Here is a 22,433-nt window from a genome sequence, read left to right as displayed (position 1 = left end):
TGGCTCCATCCCCTTAATATTCAAACCTGCTCATGTCTCATTCTCTCAGAGGAAAAAGGCTGTGCTAATCTGTCACCCCTTGCACTACTGTCCCCTGTGCTGTCCTTTACAGTCAAACTTCTGGAAAGGAGTTTCTGTTCATATTTCATCATTGACACAATATCCTCGGGGTTCCACTTGCACAACTCTATCTGATGAACTCTTGCTGAGGATATCACATGACAAAGGTCAAGGGTCACATACCTCCCATCTCACTTGATCTTGACAATATTTGAATCAACTGATCATCACTCCTCTATTCTACTTGGCTTCTGTGAACAATGACATCTCTTATTCTTCCTTTTACGTCCCTGACTGCTTCTTCATGTTTTTTTCTTTTCTAAATTTCTTATGATGGGTTCAGCATTCTCTTCCTGTTGATCTCATCTACTCCAAAGTCTTCATTTACTGTCTAAATGTTTGTTTATGCCTCACAAATTTAACTCTAAACAGTTCTATCTTTTCTGAACTCCAGGCCCATGTAATTAAATATCCACATGCCTAAAACAGAGGTAATGATATCCAGTTTTCCCAACCTTCTCCTCCCTCTATATTTCCAGTATCAGGAAATGATCACTTAAGTCAGAAATCTAGGGTCACTCTGTCTCCTCTTTCCCCAAGAGTGAATTAATCAACAATTAATCTTTCCTCCTAAATATCACTCAAATTCACTTATTTCCCCCAATTCCCACAGCAACCAACTCAGAGCAAATCATTATGATATTCCTCCTAGAACATCATAATTCTTACCCTGTATAGTTCATTCTCCATCATACACCAAGAATGAAAAACAAATTTCATCACGTTACTCTGCTGTGGAATACCTTCTATTGGCTATCCCACTGCCTGTAGAATTAAGTTCAAAGTTTGAATAAATCTAAAAATTTTGCATGATCTTTCACCTGGTTATCTGTCCAGCCTTATCTTGTACACCTCTCTACCATTACTGCTCTCTTTTCTCTTGCCTTAAACACTCAAATTAGGGGCTGGTGCTGTGGAGCAGAGGGTTAAAGCCCTGGCCTGAAGCGCCAGCATCCCATATGGGTGCCAGTTCGAGTCTCGGCTGCTCCACTTCTGATCCAGCTCTCTGCTATGGCCTGGGAAAGCAGTAGAAGATGGCCCAAGTCCTTGGGTCCCTGCACCTGCGTGGGAGACCCAGAGGAAGCTCCTAGCTCCTGGCTTCGAATCAGCACAGCAACCATTGGGGAAATGAACCAGAGGATGGAAGATCTCTCTCTCTCTCTCTAACTCTTTCAAATAAATAAAATAAATCTTTTTTTTTTTAATTTTTATTTTTTGACAGGCAGAGTGGACAGTGAGAGAGAGAGACAGAGAGAAAGGTCTTCCTTTGCCGTTGGTTCACCCTCCAATGGCTGCCGCGGCCAGCGCGCTGCGGCCGGCGCACCACGCTGATCCAATGGCAGGAGCCAGGTGCTTCTCCTGGTCTCCCATGCGGGTGCAGGGCCCAAGTACTTGGGCCATCCTCCACTGCACTCCCTGGCCACAGCAGAGAGCTGGCCTGGAAGAGGGACAACCGGGACAGAATCCGGTGCCCTGACCGGGACTAGAACCCAGTGTGCCGGCGCCGCAAGGCGGAGGATTAGCCTAGTGAGCCGCGGCACCGACCTAAAATAAATCTTAAAAAATATTTTAAAAACACAATTAGTTGATTTTTAAGTGTATCACATTCCTTCCCATTTGGGGGCCTTTCACTTGTTTCTCCCTCTGATTAAAAATAAATGTATCTGCTGTAATATTATGCCCTTCTGCAAACTAACTGCCATTTATCCTGCAAATCATACGTTAAATACTTTTTAAGGAAAATCTTTTCTGAATGCCTGGATTATGATAGGCTCCCTTATATCTTACGCTCTCCTATAGTATTTTTAAAAAAGATTTATTTATTTATTTGAAAGGCAGAGCTACAGAGAGGCAGAGGCGGAAGCAGAAGCAGAGCCAGAGGCAGAGAGAGAGAGAGAGAGAGAGACAGAGAGAAAGGGGGAGAGAGAGAGGGAAGGAGGGAAAAGGAAGAAAGGGAGAAGAGGGAGGGAGGGAAGGGCAGGCCTTCCATCTACTGGTTCATCTCCCAGATGGCCACAACAGCTGGAGCTGAGCCCATTCAGAGCCAGGAGATTTGTCTGAGTCTCCCACGTGGGTACAGGAGCCCAAGAACTTGGGCCACCTTCTACTGCTTTCCCAGGCTATAGTAGAGAGCTGGACTGGAAGTGGAACAGCTGGGACTCAAACTAGCACCCATATGAGATGCCGGCACTGCAGGTGGCAGCTTTAGCCACTACTCCACAGTGCCAGCTCCCTACAGTATTTTCTAGTAACAAGATTTCTTTGTAAAGAAATATTATTGACTACTTTTCTTATAAACTGCAAACTTTAATATGATGGAAGCTTAATGTTGGTTCATCTAATATATCTATTACAATGAATGATACCTGATGTATAACTGGCTATCAGTGTCTGATAAATGAATAAATTAATGACAACAATTAAAGACTGTAATGACAACAGATCTTTGGAAGTTTTAGGAAATAAAACTCTTGAGTGGGAAAGACAACAGTTCATCAAAATATTTTTTAGCTAGGGTTGGGGGTAAAGTTGGTTGCCAATGGGTACTGTTACTGAGAGAAAAATAAGTCCTGGTGTTCTATTAAACAGTAGAGTGCCTACAGATAACAGTAATGTACAGCTTATTTCAAAAAAACTAGAAAAGTGGGTGAGCATTTGGTCTAGTGGTTAAAATGCCAATCTGCTATATTGGGTTGTCTAGATTTGATACTCAGCTCTGCTCCTGAATTTAGGTTCCTGCTAATGCAGATCCTAGGAGGCAGCAGTTATGGCTCAAGCAGTTGGATCCAGGCCATCCACATGGGACACCTGGATTAACTTCCTGACTGGCAGCCACTGCAGGGATCTGGGGAGTGAACCAGCAGATGGGAGCTCTCTCGTCTGTCAGTCTCTGTCTCTGTCTCTTTCTCGAGGAGTGAACCAGCCGATGGGAGTTCCCTTTCTCTCTCTGTATAGTGTGCTTTTCAAAATAATTCATTATTTTAAAGAGCTAGAAGAAAGAATTTTTGAATGTTCCTATCACAAAGAAATGATAAACGATAGAGGAAACAGATATTCTTATCATGATTTGAACATTAAAATGTAAACCTGTATCAAAACATCACATGGTACTTCATAAATATGTTCAATTACATGTCAATTAAAAATATAAAAGTACATAAAAATAAAGACACTAAAACTTTTTTTATAAAAGATAAAAGTGAAAAAGAGTGAATAAAGTGAATAGTCATAAACTGACTACTAAAGCTGAAATCCTAATTCACAATCCAGGTAATTTATTTGTTTTGGTCCAGTTTGGTCTTTCAGGAAAGAAATTTGGGAGATTCCCAAAAAAAATCAATGCATCAAACAGCTCTATACTTACACAAAGGCTAGGAACGAGACTAGATAGGTTGACGTGTCGTGGTGCAAACATGTGAAGCTGCTGCAGGCAAGAAATGGCAGCTGCCTGCACCAGAGAATCTGAGTGGTCCTGGGTTATTGCACATCCCACCAAACAAGAGGAACGAATTGTAGAAATCGTTGCTCCATTCCCTTGTACACAAATAAAAGATGCAAAATAAGGTATCTTAGATCATTAAAAAGATTCCTAGACAATAAATATCTTCTAAATCACCCTTCCTTCTAGTTATTACTGTTTGAAAAACACAATTTGCAAAATCCATGGAAATGATTCCCAACATGACTGCATTTGGATGACAATAATGCAACTTATTTAGATACTTATTCTGTATTTCCTCATGAATAATACTGTCTTTCAAAACCATCATTGTTTTATTTAAAACAGCAGAAGATTTCTGTTCTTTCTTTCAACCAATATTATCACTTCTATTATACAGTAACTTCAAATCCTTTTTTCCTAATAAGATTAATGACAATTTTTTTAGAGACAAGTAAGGAAAATAGATTACAATATTACATACTGTCAATAATAATTTGTCAAACATGTCACTTAAAATACTTTGTTACTATAAAATATATAAATAATGAACAAATAAGGAAATCCCTGTCACATAATCATTATGTTTTTTTTTTTTTTTTTTTGACAGGCAGAGTGGACAGTGAGAGAGAGAGACAGAGAGAAAGGTCTTCCTTTGCCGTTGGTTCACCCTCCAATGGCCACCATGGCTGGCGCGCTGCGGCCAGCGCACCACGCTGATCAGAAGCCAGGAGCCAGGTGCTTCCCCTGGTCTCCCATGCGGGTATAAGGCCCAAGCACTTGGGCCATCCTCCACTGCACTCCCTGGCCACAGCAGAGAGCTGGCCTGGAAGAGGAGCAACCAGGACAGAATCCGGTGCCCGGACCGGGACTAGAACCCGGTGTGCCGGCGCTGCAGGTGGAGGATTAGCCTAGTGAGCCGCAGCGGTGGCCAATTGAAAAGCATTATGTTCTACTTCTATATGCATTGCTTTATCATCATCACTTCAGAAGACAGTTGGTAAACAAGTCTGCTTAATCAAAGCTATATTTTCCTATGTCTTTCCCAAAGTGCAAACTGGGTTCAAGGAAGAAACCCACTTAAATCACGTATTTTTCAATTACTGGCATTCTTAAGATCTTTTCTTTTTTAACTTTTTTGTTATGATACAATTTCCAAATGGAGGCACAAAGCAGAGGGGTTAAGAATGCAGGCATAGTAACAGAACTGGGCTTCACCTTTTGACTCCAACCACTCACTAACAGCAAACAAACATATATAATCTTGGGAACAGTCTTAAACCTCTCCTATCCCCAGTGTTTCATCTATAAAATGGACATAACATCTACCTATGAATTGCTGTCAGAATTAAATGAGGTAAAGAATATAAAAGCTTGATCCATTGAAAGCATTTAACATATGATAGAGGGAGAACTAGAGAACTGAAAGTGGTTTGTATCTTCAGGAACATTCACAATAATCTGCTGACTTAAATGTTTATTGTAACCATTAGTAGAAATAGTTCAACAGAATCGAGTGTTAAGAACATAGGCTTTAGGATCATAACTGTGTCCACAGAGTGAGCAAGTTCAGCAAGTTACTATCTTCCATATTAGTTACCTAATACAAGTGGTTTTCATCCTATGTTCCTAATTCTTAGAGTTAAAAAGTGAAGCAAAAGTCTATGAGTAATAGTGGATGCACTCCAGGCCAAAGGAACTCCATCATACTTGTTTTCAAGTAAAATTTTATTGAGAAATTATTTCTTTGTTCAAGACTTGGAAAAATACAGGTCATAGTTTGTGTAGGGATTAAGATAGCACATGTGAAATGCTGAGTTCCAGGTCTTCAGTAAATCACAAGTGTTCAGTACACAGTAACTATTATTATTACTACAAAATTTCTTTAAGCAGTACAATGGTGACACTAGAAATTAGAAGATAGTAATTATCTGCCTAGATTATTTAAGATAAAATTTACTTACCTTGTAGTTCAGGGCCAACAGTAGTTATGATAGCACCCAAGCATCTACCCAAACACTGATGAACTTCTGTATGTGAAGGAGGAACTGTTAACAGCAAGGTAAGCACTAGAGATAACGTTGGTTCCACATATCCACGATACATTGGGCCACTAGAATCCACTATCAAAGCAAGTGAGTGAAGAGACCAAGTCTAGAATAAAATATAACTGAATTTTAGTTGAAAGAAATGATCACAGTATACTGACTTGGATATACTGAATTGTTCCAGGCATATAGCCCTGACAATTTTTTTGCAAATCAGTGTGAGTTTGTAAACCAAGAAAATAGGATATTTTCATACACCTTTGTCCCTTACTGTGATTATATTTATTTATTTATTTATTTTTCTTTTTTTGACAGGCAGAGTGGACAGTGAGAGAGAGACAGAGAGAAAGGTCTTCCTTTGCCGTTGGTTCATCCCTCAATGGCCACCACGGCCGGCGTGCTGCGGCCGGCACATCGCGCTGATCCAAAGCCAGGAGCCAGGTGCTTCTCCTGGTCTCCCATGCGGGTGCAGGGCCCAAGTACTTGGGCCATCCTCCACTGCACTCCCGGGCCATAGCAGAGAGCTGGCCTGGAAGAGGGGCAACCGGGATAGAATCCGGCACCCTGACCGGGACTAGAACCCAGTGTGCCGGCACCACAGGTGGAGGATTAGCCTATTGAGCCACGGCGCCAGATGGTTATATTTATTTATGTATAAAACATTTAAGAAGAAGTAGCAAAAACAAAATTTCAAAAACTAAAGATTCAGCCAATGTCCCAGGACCTCAGTTAGGGTTTTAGTGGAGAAAGGCAGATGTAATACAAAACAAAACAAAACAAAACAAAATGGGAAAACAGGTTCAATGAAAATAAATAATAAAAAGAAAATATATTTGAAGTAATGTATGTGAATGGGTTAAATTCCCAGACTAAGATAGACTATAAAAACAGGTTGGATAACAAAATCTTGTTATATATTATTAAAAATAAGGCTCATCAAACAAAATGACGAAGACCTTCATATATTTTTCCTAACAATTTATGAGAGTTCTCATTTTATTTTATAGAACAAATGGTTTCCCTAAAAATATCATTTTAAACTCTCATCACTTTAGAGATCAGTAATAGCATACCTGGACTTCAGGGGATGTTCCATCTTGTGCTAGAGCCAGTAAAATGCTGACACTGGTCTTCAGATGCTGTCCCGAGCCTATGCCCCCAACATAACGATGCAGACATCCAAGAGCCAATGAATGGCCAGTCCTAGATACAACATCTCGAGCTGATTTCAACCTGAAAAGATCATTATGCTTAAGGGACTGATTTCTCTATTTTCCTATGGTGATTACAAGCTTATATGTCACAAAATAGAATGGATTTATTCTGGAAACCAGGGAAGATTAGAATCGTGATTACATCTTTCTTCACTCCCTAGCAAAAGTTAGAGCTAGAATTTAAAGTAATTAGTCATTAGATAAAAGAAATTTAAAGTATCTAGTCATTAAATAAAAGCTACTTTGAGAGAAAAATGACAACTTGCCCATTTTTAATATTACTCATTGAAAAGCCAAGAGCCATTTGAAACTTTCATAATTGTTTTTAAAATAAAATAATAGCATTTTAATTGGTTTAGAAAATATACTTTAAAACTATCTGCATACACAGAATTTCATAAAATACTTTTTCACTTAAGAATTCACTATAATTGTTTTGAAACTCTTTAAAATGAGCCAATTCTTTTTCTTCATGAAATATGTTTTTAAAGAATTTAGAAACATATAAAAGGAAATGTTACATATCAGAGCACATCAAAAGGTTCATTGAAAATGTGTATTATGAAAAAAATTCCTATATTTCAGAATTTTTTGCACCAAATAAACTTAATTCCATTTTCTATTAACTTTATTAAGTATTCTCATACTACTTTTAAAAATAAGCTCAAATGAGATGTATTTATATGTAAAATGAATAAATTTTATGTATAATTAAATTTTAAGTGTCCATTAAAGTATATAATTTGATATTTTGTTAACTGCATAGATTATGTAACTATCACATACACATAGAACAGAGATGTCCAATAGGAATATAACATTAAATTACAAACATAATTTTAAATATTTTACCTGCGACATTACAGAGAGAGAAAGGGTTTGATTCTTTTAAGACTTGCTTTTACGCTTTTGTAGGGTAGCTCCCACTAATAAGGCCACATCCTTCTGAGGACTCCTGCTCAGGTGTCCCCATTCTGAATATGGACATACCCATTCTCGACTCTGTGTGAACCCTGGGGATTGTTTCACCCACTCCTTTCTGATGGTTCTTCCCCTGGTCCTGGGCAGTTTTCATCTACTCCTGTGAGGATTCAAATACTTTACATGACCCCTCTGCTCATAGCTTTCTCCCTGTACAGTTCCTCTCTGGTTTTCTCCTTTACACATTTTAGCTACCTTGGTCTTTTGAGATTCCAAATTCTTGCTCAATGTTAGGTTGAGCTGGGTTTACTATTCTTTCACTTTGGACTGGAATCATCCTCCAAGCAATAATACAGAACAACAGTATGGCTTCCCTTGCATGTTCCCCATTTCTCAGGGATCACAGTCCTGAACTGGCTGATGTCTAATGCCTTAAAACCATTGCTTCATCTATATATCTAGTTTTCCAGATGTTTAGATAGACAGTGTTATCTATTTCTTATTATTCCACCATGAATGGCAGGCACCACAATGTTGGCCATATCATTCTTCTCTCGTTTCTCAAAACTATTGCTATGTGGGACTAATGAAAATGTCCATTATATAGGTAGACAAACTGAAGCATAGGTTAAAAAAAAAAAATCACATGATGGGGCCTATGTTGTGACACAGCAGGTTGAACTTCTGTCTATGGTGCTGGCATCCAATAAGAGCACCAATTCAAGTCCTAGCTGCTCCACTTCCAATCCATCTTTCTGCTAATGAGCTGGAAAAACAGAAGATGGCCCAACTACTTGGACCCCTGCCACCCACAACAAGACCAGAGTTCCAGACTCCTGGCTTCGGCCTGGACTCACCCTGGTTGTTATAGCCATCTAGGGAGTGAACCAGCGGATGGAAGATCTCTCTCTTTCTCTCCCCCTGTAACTCTGTGTTCCAAATAAATAAAATAAATCTTTTTTTATTAAATCATGTCATTTGTGTCAGGCATTAACACATGCCATTATATTCAAAGGCCATTTCTAGAAGGCAAGACTAAGTAGACTTAAACATGAAATTTTTAAGTATCTAGTATTTTTTTTTTTTACAGGTAGGGTTATAGACAGTGAGAGAGAGAGAGAAAGACAGAAAGAGAGAAAGGTTTTGCTTCCATTGGTTCAACCCACAAATGGCCACTACAGCTGGCACTGCACTGATCCAAAGCCAGGAGCCAGGTGCTTCCTCCTGGTCTCCCACCGGGTACAGGGCCCAAGCACTTGGGCCATCTTCCACTGCCCTCCTGGGCCACAGCAGAGAGCTGGACTAGAAGAGGAGCAACCGGTACTAGAACCCGGCGCCCATATGGGATGCCGGTGCTGCAGGCAGAGGATTAACCAAGTGAGCCACAGTGCCGGTCCCAGTATCTAGGTTAATTTGGATAAATACATGTATAGACTTTTTCAGAGTGTTAAAAATCTGGTTAAGGAGCAAATATTGTGGCACAAATCGGTTAAGCTGCTGCCTGCAATGCTGGCATCCCTTATGATTACTGGTTAATCTCGGCTATTCTACTTCTGATCCAGCTCCCTCCTTCCTGGAGGAAAGTAAGTGCCTGGGAAAGCAGTGGAAGATGACCCAGGTACCTGGCCCTCGCAACCCATGTGGAGTTCCAGGCTCCTGGTTTTGGACTGGCCCAGCCCAAGCCATTGCAGTCATTTGGAGGTGTGAACCAGAGGTGGAATATCTCTGTCTCTCTCCCTCTCTCTCAGTAACTCTTTCAAATAAATAAATAAATCTTAAAAGGAAAGAAAGAAGAATGAATGCAATCTGTGAATTCTAAAGCATGATACAGATTAGGAAGACACCTTCATATTATTTCTCAAAAAGTGACAGTTTACTGAGCAAAAAAGCATGGTCAGTTTTCTCAGTGATAAATCATATATTCAATAAAGTAAATAATTTAGAATATAAAAAATATATTTCCCAGAGATCTCAAAGTGATTTTCAACTTGAATGGAAATAAATTCAACCAGCACAGATTTTTATTTTTATCAGAACTGGGTCTTAAGCAATTGAAGCTATTATTTATTAATTTAGAATGATTTATAAGAATGATTCTTTTGTTCACTCTGTGATAATTCATTGCAATTGGAATATGAGTTTCTAACGTATTCTGTATTTACACTACAATTTAATTAAAAATTTAAAAATAAGTTAAATATGACTACACATAAAAAAAGAATGATTCTTATCTTAATTTGTCTTAATGCTACATTTTTTAAAGATTTATTTATTTATTTGAAAGTCAGAGTTACACAGAGAGAGGACAGGCAGAGAGAAACATCTTCTATCTGATGGTTCACTCCCCAAGTGGTTGCAACAGCTGGAGCTGCGCCGATCGGAAGCCAGGAGCCAGGAGCTTCTTCCGGGTCTCCCACATGGGTGCAGGTGTCCAAAGACTTGGGCCATCTTTCACTGCTTTCCGAGGCCATAGCAGAGAGCTGGATCGGAATTGGAGCAGCCAGGTCTTAAACCGATGCCTACTGAACTGGCGCCCATATGGGATGCCGGTGCTTCAGGCCAGGGCATTAACCTGCTGCGCCACAGCGCTGGCCCCCATAATGCTACATTGATGTAAGGTTTTTTTTTAAGACTGTACTTTTTATTAAAGATTATTTATGTATTTGAAAGTCAGAGTTACAGAAAGAGAGGGAAAGAGAGAGAGATTTCCTATCTGCTGCTTCACTCCCCAGAAAGCCTCAATGACCAAAGCTGGTCCAGGCTAAAGCCAAGAGCCAGGAGCTTCTCCCAGGTCTCCCATGTGGGTGGCAGGGACCCAAGCACATGGGCCATCTTTTGCTGCTTTTCCAGAAGGGAGCTAGATTGGAAGTAAAGCAGCCGAGACTTGAACTGGCACCATATGGGACACCAGTGTCACACGAGGCAGCTTAACCCACTGTGCCGTAATGCTGGCCCCAATCTTTTTCTTTAATACTGTTACATCATATTGGTACTTTAAAAAAAAAAAAAAGCTATGACAGGGCTGCAGTTGTGGCATAGTTGGTTAAGCCATCGCCTGCAACACTGGCATCCCATATGGGCTCCAGTTCAAATCCTGGCTGATTCCACTTCTGATCCAGCTCCCTGCTAAGGCACCTGGGAAAGCAGTGGAAGATGGCCCAAATACTTGGGTTCCTGCCACCCATGTGGGAGACCCAAATGAAGCTCCTGGCTTTGGCCCAACATTGCCCTGGCCACTGTGGCCATTTGGGGAATGAATCAACAGATGAAAACTCTCTCTCCTCCTCTCTCTCCTCTCTGTAACTCTTTTAAATGAATAAATAAAATCTTTTTTAAAAAAGGAAAAACAAATGCTGCCAAATAATTATGAGAATTTATAATGGCTTGTTCCAAAACCTAGATAAACAACGGAAATAATAGCTGGGGGTAGGAGAAGGCAGGGAGAAGAGAAAATGACCAGAGCATCTCTTACATGGATACACAAAACTGAGAGGTACTTATTAACATTCTTGCTGATTCCATATAACATTCAAGAGCTGGATTAGAATCCCTCCCAGGTTGAAACTGTTTGGCATTTTACAACTTTTCTTGATTACAGTCTAATCAATTATCAAACTAAAAATTGAGATCATTACAAAAAATACCCCAAAACATTTCACATGCTATACCATGTGGAAAACAGTAAATTTTTTTTTTTTTTTGGACATGCAGAGTTAGACAGTGAGAGAGAAAGGTCTTCCTTCTGTTGGTTCACCCCCGAAATGGCTACCATGGCCAGCACACTGCGCCGATCCAAAGCCAAGAGCCAGGTGCTTCTCCTGGTCTCCCATGGGGTGCAGGGCCCAAGCACTTGGGCCATCCTCCATTGCACTCCCGGGCCACAGCAGAGAGCTGGATTGGAAGAGGAGCAACCGGGACAGGACTGGTGCCCTGACTGGGACTAGAACCCAGGGTGCCAGCACCGCAGGCGGAGGACTAGCCTAGTGAGCCACGGCGCTGGCCAACAGTTAATTTTTTTAAAGATTTATCTTTATTTATTTGACAGAGTTGCAGAGAGAGGTAGAGACAGAAAGAGAGGTCTCCCATCTGCTCGTTCACACCCGAAATGGCCACAATGGCCAGAGCTGAGCCAATCAAAACAGTTAGTAATTATTAACTTAAAAGAAACTTACTGGAGCCGGCGCCACGGCTCACTAGGCTAATCCTCCGCCTAGCGGCGCCAGCACACCGGGTTCTAGTCCCGGTCGGGGCGCCGGATTCTGTCCCGGTTGCCCCTCTTCCAGGCCAGCCCTCTGCTGTGGCCAGGGAGTGCAGTGGAGGATGGCCCAGGTGCTTGGGCCCTGCACCCCATGGGAGACCAGGAAAAGCACCTGGCTCCTGGCTCCTGCCATCGGATCAGCGCGGTGCGCCGGCCGCAGCGCGCAGGCCGCGGCGGCCATTGGAGGGTGAACCAACGGCAAAGGAAGACCTTTCTCTCTGTCTCTCTCACTCACTGTCCACTCTGCCTGTCAAAAAAATAAAAAAAAAATAAATAAAAATAAAAAAAAATAAAAATAAAAAAAAAAAAGAAACTTACTGGTTAGTAAGGAGGCACACTTACTTGTCAAAGCTATACTGGGCCATTCTAGCAATAAATGTTGCTTCTCCAACCACCTGAGCCATTCTTCCAAGAGCTTCCCCTGCAGCGCATCGTAAGATGGGGTTGGGGTTGTCGAGAGCACCCATAACCAGTGTCAGGGCAGATTTACGAACTTCCTCAGGTCCCAGAGTACTTTTATTTTCCGCTAAACCCTACATTTATTAAAAAACAAATAATGCTGATTATGATAACTCATAATCCATGTTAAATAAAAGAAAAAATATTCTGTAATATTGTAAGCATACATATATATTCACACATTTGTTTCTTTAGTCAATTTCCACATGCATATATCATATCTAAAACCAGCATCTATTAAACTGATAGTAATCACTTTAATCTTAAATATGATTTCAGAACATGATATCTAATATAGTCAAAGTCTGATTAGCTCTAAAATCAACAAGGCCTGGGGGTATTTCTATACAAAGACAAATACTTACAGGCTGCTTTTACATATAAGGGATATTGTGCTATTAAATCAACCACTCTACCAGTTGGATTTTATCAGTCTAACTTTGAGGGTAAAAAAGGCCTCATGAGCATGAAATTTTGAATCATTTATAAAAAATTCCCAAGAAGATATAATCAATATATATTTAAAGACAAAATGAAGTAAAAATAATCAGCAAGTGAATGTGGATATAGTTTGTTCATCACACTAAATGTTAACATCTCTGTTCTAGCTATACTTACTGTCCTGGAACTTAATTTTTTTACTTGACACCAAAAATCCAAGTCATGGTGCTTTATAAAAAATCTGCACTACAACAAAAGAAACAGCATATCCATGAAGAAAAGTGCAGTCTGTGCAGCAAAGTTACAGATGGCTCACTCTTCTCCCAGCCACTGAGGGAGACCGTGACTGCCTCACTCTTCCTTCAGAAACTCAGATGTTAGTCCTGCTTGATGACCTCTAAATGGGGCATACACTAATGATTATATAAACAGTACAAACCTGTATTTCTGTAAACAATGCCTATATTCCTTTTTCCTGAGGTTCCCAAACCATGATTTCAAGACATGCTCATTCAACCACTTGTATCTGCTACCACCTCACAGAGCTCAGTGCTGAGCAACATAAAAGTTCTAAAGCACATTACGAGAGGCTGCATAGTAGGATGCGTGAACTCTGTGAGACAGCAAAATATCTGCTATTCCACTTCATGCCAGATGGAAACCGTACTTCAAAACAGGTAGAAGGAGTTACACTACCTAAACACACAGCCAGCAAGTAGCTAAACCAGAACACAATCTGTGAATGGAACATTCTTTCAACTTTGTAATGCAGCCTCTCAGGATTTATGGTTTAAACCATAAAATCGAACTTAAATTTTATTTTTAACTTTCTGCAGGGCATCAGATTTCATCATTCAGACATCTTTAAAAATCCTTAACATACTTACTGGCACTTATAAAATCTGAGGTTGAAAGTGAAACATGAAGTGTAACATTGCTAGTATATAAAACACTCAGTAAATTATGATGAGTCTAATACAAAGTTTCTAGCAATTTTATTAACCTAATATAAAACACAGTTATCAAGTCATATATATATAAACTTCATAATAATCTCAATATGAATGGTTTATTAAATGCATCAACATTTTTTTACAGAATGGTTATTATGTTTTAAAAGTAAATACCTTCAGTGCACTCAGAACAGCAGTAAATATATTAAGCTGTACGGCCTGCTGGCGGACACCTTTGGCTTGTTTCACACATTCAGCAAAGTGATCCAACATTTGTAATCTATTGTATTAGAACAAAGATCACATAAATGATACTCCTTATTCAAATATGGGTCAATAAACACAGATAAGAAGAGTGCAAATGAAGTGTTTGGAAAGTAATGCCCCATGCTGTCTTTTTTCTATTTCATTCCTATAGCTTGTTCCAACCAGATCTCCTTCTCCTAAATTAATATATATGGACACATGTTATTAAATGGAACAAAACACTAACTATTAAGTCTCAATGCATGAAATAAGGTTATAACTGAAGTGATCTTCTTCAACATTAGCATCAGCATCCAACACAGTGCTTGGCATAGAAGTCCTGCTGGTTTCTTAAAACGAATAACAATCATTAATTATGTTTATCTATGGAAGGCTTTTGGTTAGAAATTTTAAAATGTGACACTACTTTTTATCCTTGATCTTACAAAACAGTACTTCATACCCTGTGTTTGGAAGGCCTCAAGATGTTTTAAAAAGGGTTTAGTTTTGGTCTTCTTAAATGTGAAAAACCACAGTGAATTTTTTTATATTATTTCAAAATTTAAATGAGACGGTTTACAAAAAAAAAAGCCATTTGAGATTTCTGATAAAAGAGAATGACATCATTCTTCCAAAAAGGAGTATGATGGAGGGGCTGGTGCCGTGGTGCAGTAAGTTAATCCTCTGCCTGTGGCACCAGCATCCCATGTGGGTGCTGCTTCTAGTCCCAGCTGCTCCTGTTCCAATCCAGCTCTCTTCTGTGGCCTGGGAAAGCAGTGGAGGATGGCCCAAGTCCTTGGGCCCTTGCACCTGCATGGGAGACCAGGAAGAAGCACTTGGCTTCTGGCTTCGCATCGGCGCAGCTCTGGCCATTGCGGCCATTTGGGGAGTGAACCAATGGATGGAAGACCTTTCTCTCTGTCTCTCCCTCTCACTGTCTGTAACTCTACTTCTCAAATAGATAAATAAAATCTTAAAAAAAAAAAAAAAAGTGTGATGGAGCAAAGGAATCCATGAAAGTTGGATGTAGAACCATACCAGCATAATTATGATCTAAAGGAGGAAATCAAAATCTCTTTGAGGTCACTGAAAAGGATTTAAGTCCAATTTATAAAGGGCCATCAGTCTCAGGTCAAATTATTTTTCAAAATCTCAAAGGAAAAAACAATCTAGCCATCAGCGTGAATTTCAGCCAGAGTACTTGCAGCTAAAAGCTGACGGCTTCTAACTTGCTTTCGTTCATCATAGATTCACATCTTCCATGCTTGAGGAAGCAGGGCCTTATTTACATTGCTAAAACAAGCACATGGATGGGCAATATGGCACAGCAGCACCAGAGACACCTGCATTTCATATCAGAGTTTGAGTCCTGGCTACTCTGCTTCTGACCCGCTCCCTGCTAATGTGCCTGGGAAGGCAGCAGAAGATGGCCTGAATACTTGGGCCCCTGCCACCCATGTGGGAGACTAGGATGGGGTTCCCAGCTCCTGGCTTTCTCAGCACTCTCTCCCCACTTCAAATAAACAAATATGTAAATCTTAAAAAAAATAAATAAATAGGGGCTGGTGATGTGGCATAGAAAGTAAAGCTGCTGCCTATGGTACTGACATCCCATATGGGTGCTGGTTCACGTCCCAGCTGCTCCATTTCTGATCCAGCTTCCTGCTAATACACCTGGGAAAGCAGGGGAGGATGGCCCTAGTACTTGGGCCCTTGCACTCATGTGGGAGACCCAGAAGAAGCTCCTGGCTCCTGGCTTCAGATTAGCCTAATTTCAGCTGTTGTGGCCATTTGGGGAGTGAACCAGTACATTAAATTTCTCTCTCTTGCTCTTTCTTTCTGTAACTCTTTGATTAAATAAATCTTTAAAAATAAATAAATAGGGCTGACGCTGTGGCACAGCGGGTTAAAGCCCTGGCCTGAAGTGCTGGCATCCCATATGGGCTCCGGTTCGAGACCTGGCTGCTCCACTTCCAATCCAGCTCTCTGCTATGGCCTGGGAAAGCAACAGAAGATGGCCCAAGTCCTTGGGCCCCTGTGCCCGCATGGGAGACATGCAAGAAGCTCCTGGCTCCTGGCTTCGGATCGGCACAGCTCCAGCAGTTGCAGCCCATTGGGGAGTGAACCATCAGATGGAAGACCTCGCTCTCGCTCTCTCTCTCTCTGCCTCTCCTTCTCTCTCTGTGTAACTCTGACTTTCAAATAAATAAATAAATCTTTAAAAAAAAAAAAAAAAGTAAGTCCCAGAGAGGAACCCACGTTTAGAGTTTCCTGATCCTAGGACACCAGTCTTTAAAAAAATAAAAAAATAATAAATAAATAAATAAAACAGTATTATACATGGCACCCACATTACCACTGTCATTTGCTTATATCTGACCTCAAATACATAAAAAGCTTATTTAGCTATAAAACTTTGTTCCTTATTATAAAAGCATTTATTTTGCTTAATTTGAAAAGTACTAGCAAAAAGCAATTACCCAGAAATAACCACTGTTGCCCTCTGGTACACTTTCCTTTAGGGCTTCATGTCATGTATACACATATACACAGGCACGTTTTCACATTATTATGTGCTTTAAAAAATGGAACTGGGATGGCTTCTTGCCTTTTGATTTTTTTTTTTTTTTTTTTTTGACAGGCAGAGTGGACAGTGAGAGAGAGAGAGACAGAGAGAAAGGTCTTCCTTTGCCGTTGGTTCACCCTCCAATGGCTGCCGCGGCCGGCGCGCTGCGGCCAGCGCACCGCGCTGATCCGATGGCAGGAGCCAGGAGCCAGGTGCTTTTCCTGGTCTCCCATGGGGTGCAGGGCCCAAGCACCTGGGCCATCCTCCACTGCACTCCCTGGCCACAGCAGAGGGCTGGCCTGGAAGAGGGGCAACCGGGACAGAATCCGGCGCCCCGACCGGGACTAGAACCCGGTGTGCCGGCGCCGCTAGGCGGAGGATTAGCCTAGTGAGCCGCGGCGCCGGCCATGCCTTTTGATATTTAATCTAACATTGTATAATGAGCATTTTCTGATATCAAAATGACATCTCTATAAAAATGTATTCTGGCCTAAGGACTTCTCATTATTTATTTACTCATTCCTCCAGTGCTGGATATTTGTATTATTTATTATATTTTAATAGAACTTAAGTACTTATACTTCTTCTAGTTCCATAAAAGTGATCACATAGAGTTAAAAACAATCTTGGATTTTACTTACAGCTCTCACACCTAGCTGTATAAATTTGGACAAACCACAAACTCATATATCTGAATTTCCTTAGATCTAAAAAACAAGGATGATAAAGCAGAAGCTCTAAAGGATTTTCACCTTTATGTTCTTTAACATTTATGTGGTGACTGAATGCTCTTAACAGTATCTGGGTAAAGTAAAATTTCATATTAAAGTTGAAATATATTTTACTTGAAATGAATTTAAAAAGCAATTAATCAAATAATTTACATATTTAAATATATACTACTTTTTAGATACAAACACAATAATCTTTTCAGGTATAGTTTGTAAAATCTGTTTAGGTCTTACATTAATTCACTATTGCTTTTCCTTTTGGGAAAATCACTATAAATATACAAAATGCCTACTGAAGTCACAGATAGTATCTGCAGATATAGAATACAAAAGCTAAAATGATTCTGCTACAAAAAGAACCAGTTACCTTAGGTTCCCAAGTTCCAGACTTGAACCACCTCACAGACAAATGTTAGCAAGGAGTAGACTTCCCAATTATTTACTTCTTTAGTAACAAAAACAAGCCTTAACAACTGGATGCTCCTTATTAGATGGTCAAACTCACTTACGAACTGAGTCAAACTACTGTAATGAAAATTCTGTTGTCCAACACAGAGTCCACGATACAGTGGACTGTATACAGGGCCAAATCTTAAATAACTTCAAGCTAGTGGAATTTGCATGCAATTTATTTTACTGTGAATGTGTCTTATGTGAGTAAATTAATGAATATGGTTAAAGTAGTAATTATATTATGGAGTTAACTGGGATGGAAAAAAATCTATTGTTTGAACATAATTAACTAAAATTACCTGATTGACTTTATACTAACCGGTGTTTATAAGAGACATGAGGAAACACGACACCAAAAAGAGCCACTGAGGCATCAATGACTGAGACTCCCAGAGGCAGAGGACCAGGCACAGCTTCCCCAGCAGGAATTCGTAAGTAAATGGAGGAGGGATCGTGCTCCAGAGCCCCGCTTCCAGAGGCACTGTTTGGTTGCAGCTACAAGACAGTGACATAAAAATTACTCTACCATTAGAAATTCACTTAATAATAACTGTATATAAAGAATACAGCAGGGGAACGAAAAAAGAATGATTGGATCTGAAAATTGCAAAACACACAAAAATATAATTTGGCTATTTAAAAAGTCACCAGTAACTCCTTACGAAATGTGAAGTCTCATGCATTCTAAAACATCATTATGCTATGCCCTTTAATGTGTGAGCAAGACAATATTCGCAATCACTAAATCCACAAAACTTTGAGTGAAATAATATTTGCAATCACTAAAGCCACAAAAATTTTTTAAGAGAGCTTCATTCATTCTTTTTTAAAAGTTAGAAATAATGTATTCAGTTGGCAAAAGAGGTTCTAAATCTTCTTCCTACTAACTCTTATTCCTCTCCCACATGTCACAACTGTTAGAACACAGTAAAAAGAACATCAGTAACCTCCAAGCCATTTAGAACTGATTTTTGCCAGTCACCCTGGAGCATGTAAATTTAAAGACTATTGAGTAAAGACAACTGGCCAAATTCTAACTATTGCTTTTTTTTCCTTTTTGACTCTTTATCCACCACCAAGATGCTATCTTTCAGTGTCCAAGACAGCTAGAAGAAAATTAAATCTCAGTCTATATTAAACCTCAGTCTATACTATTTTCTTTTTAAGTAATAATATGTAATAGGACCACTATTTCAGATTAAGCTGGTATTTCATTTCCCTGCATGGTGTATTACCTGGTCTTCAATTGACTTATGATCAGTTTCTTGAAGCCAGGAGCCAAGAAGAACACTATCATCATAATGGCAGAGGGATCTGAGAAGGGAAGTGGTTGTGTTGGCGGAGTTGTCAGTCAAAGTGAATTCTGCTACCAGTTCTCTAAGAAGTGCATTGAAAGATCCTATGAAACAGAAGTCTAAATCAGATTACAAAATAATTTTTACAAAAATTTTAATAACTGTCCACAAAGAGTGGCAACATGTTTAATAAGAATAAAATAATTAAATCCATGTTCCTTTTTAAAAATCTATATTAAAATATTTTTAATATACAGTAATGGTACTTTCTTTTTCATTATTATGGTAGTTCTTTCGTCGCAAATTATTTAAAGTAACCAAAACACTCTAACAGAGGAAAGGTGCATTATAATGACATGATTATTTATTAATCATCACCCAATAATGTGCAAATACTATACCAAAACATACCAAAATTCTTGAACATGGCTGTATTGGAAACAAATCAATAGTTGGTTTAACATTAATACTTTATATAATGTTTGATATCTGCAAAGTACATTAGTATTGACCCTTTATTTACCTAAATTACTGGCTGCATTACAGTGTCTATGAAGCACTTTTAAAGCACAGATTTTTAAGATAAACCCACTGGGTTTGAACTTAAGCTCTGCTATTTACTAGCTCTAAGACCAGCAAGTTGCTTTACCTCTCTGCCCATGGCTCTTCATCTACAAAAACAGTAAGTACCCTCTTAAGTTGGGTTAGAGTCACAGCAGCTAACATATGTAGAGGGCTAAAACACAGAAGTAGTGTCAACTTGCTTCTATGAATGGTCGTCACCTTCCTGTGTTAGTCAGTGGAATGTCTTAATCAGAACTCTATGACAAGGCATTACGAGGAACTTTTGTCAGACACTGAAATTTTTATTTACCTTCGTAAGTTTTTGGAGGTAACAAAGCCAAGATATCATAAAGTCTTAAACGGACCATTGCAGCACTGGCTTTCAGATGAGCACCATGAGCTTTAATTACAGATGGAATGCTAAAATATCAAAGCATAGTTGGTATCAGCTTACTAGAACAAGTATGACTTACAAACTTTTAGCAATGTATTTTTCAGCAATGTATTAATGTTCTGCCAAAGAACATTGATAAATATTACACCTTTGTTTTAGTTTGTTAGGGGATCATTACAGTTAGAAGCAGAACACTTCAAAATACAGTTGTATTTCACCCATATTACTACTGCAATTTTTAAGGTCATCTTACAAAAATAAAGTTTTTATGTTTCCCCCACGATTCCAGAACGAAGTACAAAATATAGCCGAGAAATACATAAATAAATATTTATTTCTATACAAAAAATAGGATAACTTGTCTTAATTGTTCACTTACTGTGACATCATAGTCATGGCACATTCAATTGGGGTCATTAATTTTCTAATCACATCTTCAGTTAGGAGTTCAGGACAATGTGCAACAAAACTTCTCATAGCTGCACAAAAATGTTCGAAGGACAGATTTAGAGCAGCTTTTGTGAGCAAGGAATAAAGTTATAAAATTACATAAAGGCATTTGTAGTTCTCAATTACTATAAAATACAAGGTTCTGAAACCATGTCGTATCAAAAACTAACCCAGCAAGAACTACAGAGAAAAATGCCCAGAAAAGACCAGGAGGGAGGTGGATAGCAGAAAAAGAAGGAAAGGAAGATATTTGTTAAGGGGGTTTCTCTGAGTGGGAACTGAGAAGACTGTAACTCCACAGTAACTCAAATGACCACAAAGAAAGCAGTTTTAAGACTAAGAAGTGAACAAAGTGGTCCAGTGAGAAGCAGCATCTTCACTCATTATTTTAGCAAGAGAGTGAAGACTAAAACACCTCTTAACGTACAGAAGCAAAACTGACCCCTTGCCCTGCCACTGTTAGGGTTAAACACACATCTCTTTCCCTCTTGAAAAAAGCAGCATTTTTACTCTGACATAAAACAAGAACAGGGACACCCAATGTGATTCCACTTTCCTAAATTAAACAATACTGAAGTCTTTCTTGTAAGTTGCTGACTCCCAGACAAAAACAACTGTATCCATCATTTTTGTTAACACTGATGTCTGAAAAATGTGTCAATGCTTGCAGCCTTGATAATGATGTAAAAAAAATAGTTGTTTTGTCCATTAAGGACAGACTAATGGTAAACTCCAAAACCTTGACAATCCTGAGCTTCTTTTTCCTATAAATAAATATGCACAGTTTTTTAATGTGGCGGCTCAGTGCTTCTTTGAAAGGTGTAAACTGTAACAACTGGGAACAAGAGGCCCGCAGTTCTAGCTACTGTTTTATCACCAACTCTAGCCTCTTTCTCAGATTCCCAGCTTCATTTCCATTACAAAATCAGCACACTACAGTTATATAACGTTTCTAAATCTCAAAGTCTACAAATTTATTATTTAAATAATAGAGTAAAACACTCTGATTTTTTTTTTTACTTTACAAACATTCTAAAAATACAATAATATTTTGTAAGTACAACCCTTTTGGTTCTTACCACATAAAGCTCCAGCACGACCTTCCAAAGTTACCTGCCAGGTAAAGGAATCTCCTCGTGCCTTCTCAGCCTCCAATTCCTTTAAAGAACGAGGGAAAACATTTCGCCACAATAACAGCATCTTGGGCAGATGGTAACGAACAACTGATGGTCCTAACCAAGAAAATGAGAATACAGAACAATGTATATATACAGATGTAATTATATCATACATTACAAATGAAGGTAAATGGGTCCCAAACAAGCTTTGACATTGTCACTTCACTCCTCCAAAGTTAACATTATTTTCAAAATGTTTTTATCCAGTGAATAAAATATGTATTCTATTAAAGCACAAAAGGTATTATAAAGGCATTAATATTTTTAGCATCCAAACATAAAAGGCAATTAAAAAATCTTCACTATATTCAGAATGGCAGATCATACATATTCTCAATGGTGAAAATATCCGGGACAAATCACATGAAGTCCTTACTATAAATATACATGTTCATAAACATATACACCCACTCCCATTCACATACATGTATGTATACACCACCATTTGAGGGACAATTTATATGATTAATTCCATGTTATGTAACAGCACTATATTCAAAACTAGGAACCTATATTTACATTGCCAAGGAATTCATTTAACAACATACTTAACATAAATTTCTAGAAAAGAGTTATCATTTTTCATTTCCTTTAGAAAAGAAAACCAAGTCACCCATTCAATAGACAGAAGCTTAATATGGTGAGTAGTTTTGTGGTACATACACATACACACACACACACACACACACTTCTCATAGTAGCA

At 39.0% G+C, this 22,433-nt stretch overlaps 1 protein-coding gene across 2 annotated transcripts in view; it reads right to left on the bottom strand.

The window, feature by feature from the left end:
- The window catches only part of HEATR5B (HEAT repeat containing 5B), a 124,371-nt gene that overhangs the window by 65,455 nt on the left and 36,483 nt on the right, over positions 1-22,433 (bottom strand). For both annotated transcript variants that reach the window (XM_002709922.5, XM_051842984.2), the window contains exons 12-21: positions 21,632-21,784; positions 20,482-20,581; positions 20,019-20,128; positions 19,085-19,248; positions 18,169-18,344; positions 14,028-14,133; positions 12,343-12,533; positions 6,681-6,840; positions 5,524-5,713; positions 3,485-3,654 (exon numbers count right to left, since the gene is read on the bottom strand). In XM_002709922.5, the coding sequence (XP_002709968.2) occupies positions 3,485-3,654; positions 5,524-5,713; positions 6,681-6,840; positions 12,343-12,533; positions 14,028-14,133; positions 18,169-18,344; positions 19,085-19,248; positions 20,019-20,128; positions 20,482-20,581; positions 21,632-21,784 (1,520 nt within the window). The remainder of the gene's footprint in view (positions 1-3,484; positions 3,655-5,523; positions 5,714-6,680; positions 6,841-12,342; positions 12,534-14,027; positions 14,134-18,168; positions 18,345-19,084; positions 19,249-20,018; positions 20,129-20,481; positions 20,582-21,631; positions 21,785-22,433) is intronic.

This window comes from Oryctolagus cuniculus, chromosome 2, assembly GCF_964237555.1.
Source record: "Oryctolagus cuniculus chromosome 2, mOryCun1.1, whole genome shotgun sequence".
Lineage (NCBI taxonomy): Eukaryota > Metazoa > Chordata > Mammalia > Lagomorpha > Leporidae > Oryctolagus > Oryctolagus cuniculus.
This window is presented reverse-complemented; position numbering and strand designations above follow the sequence as displayed.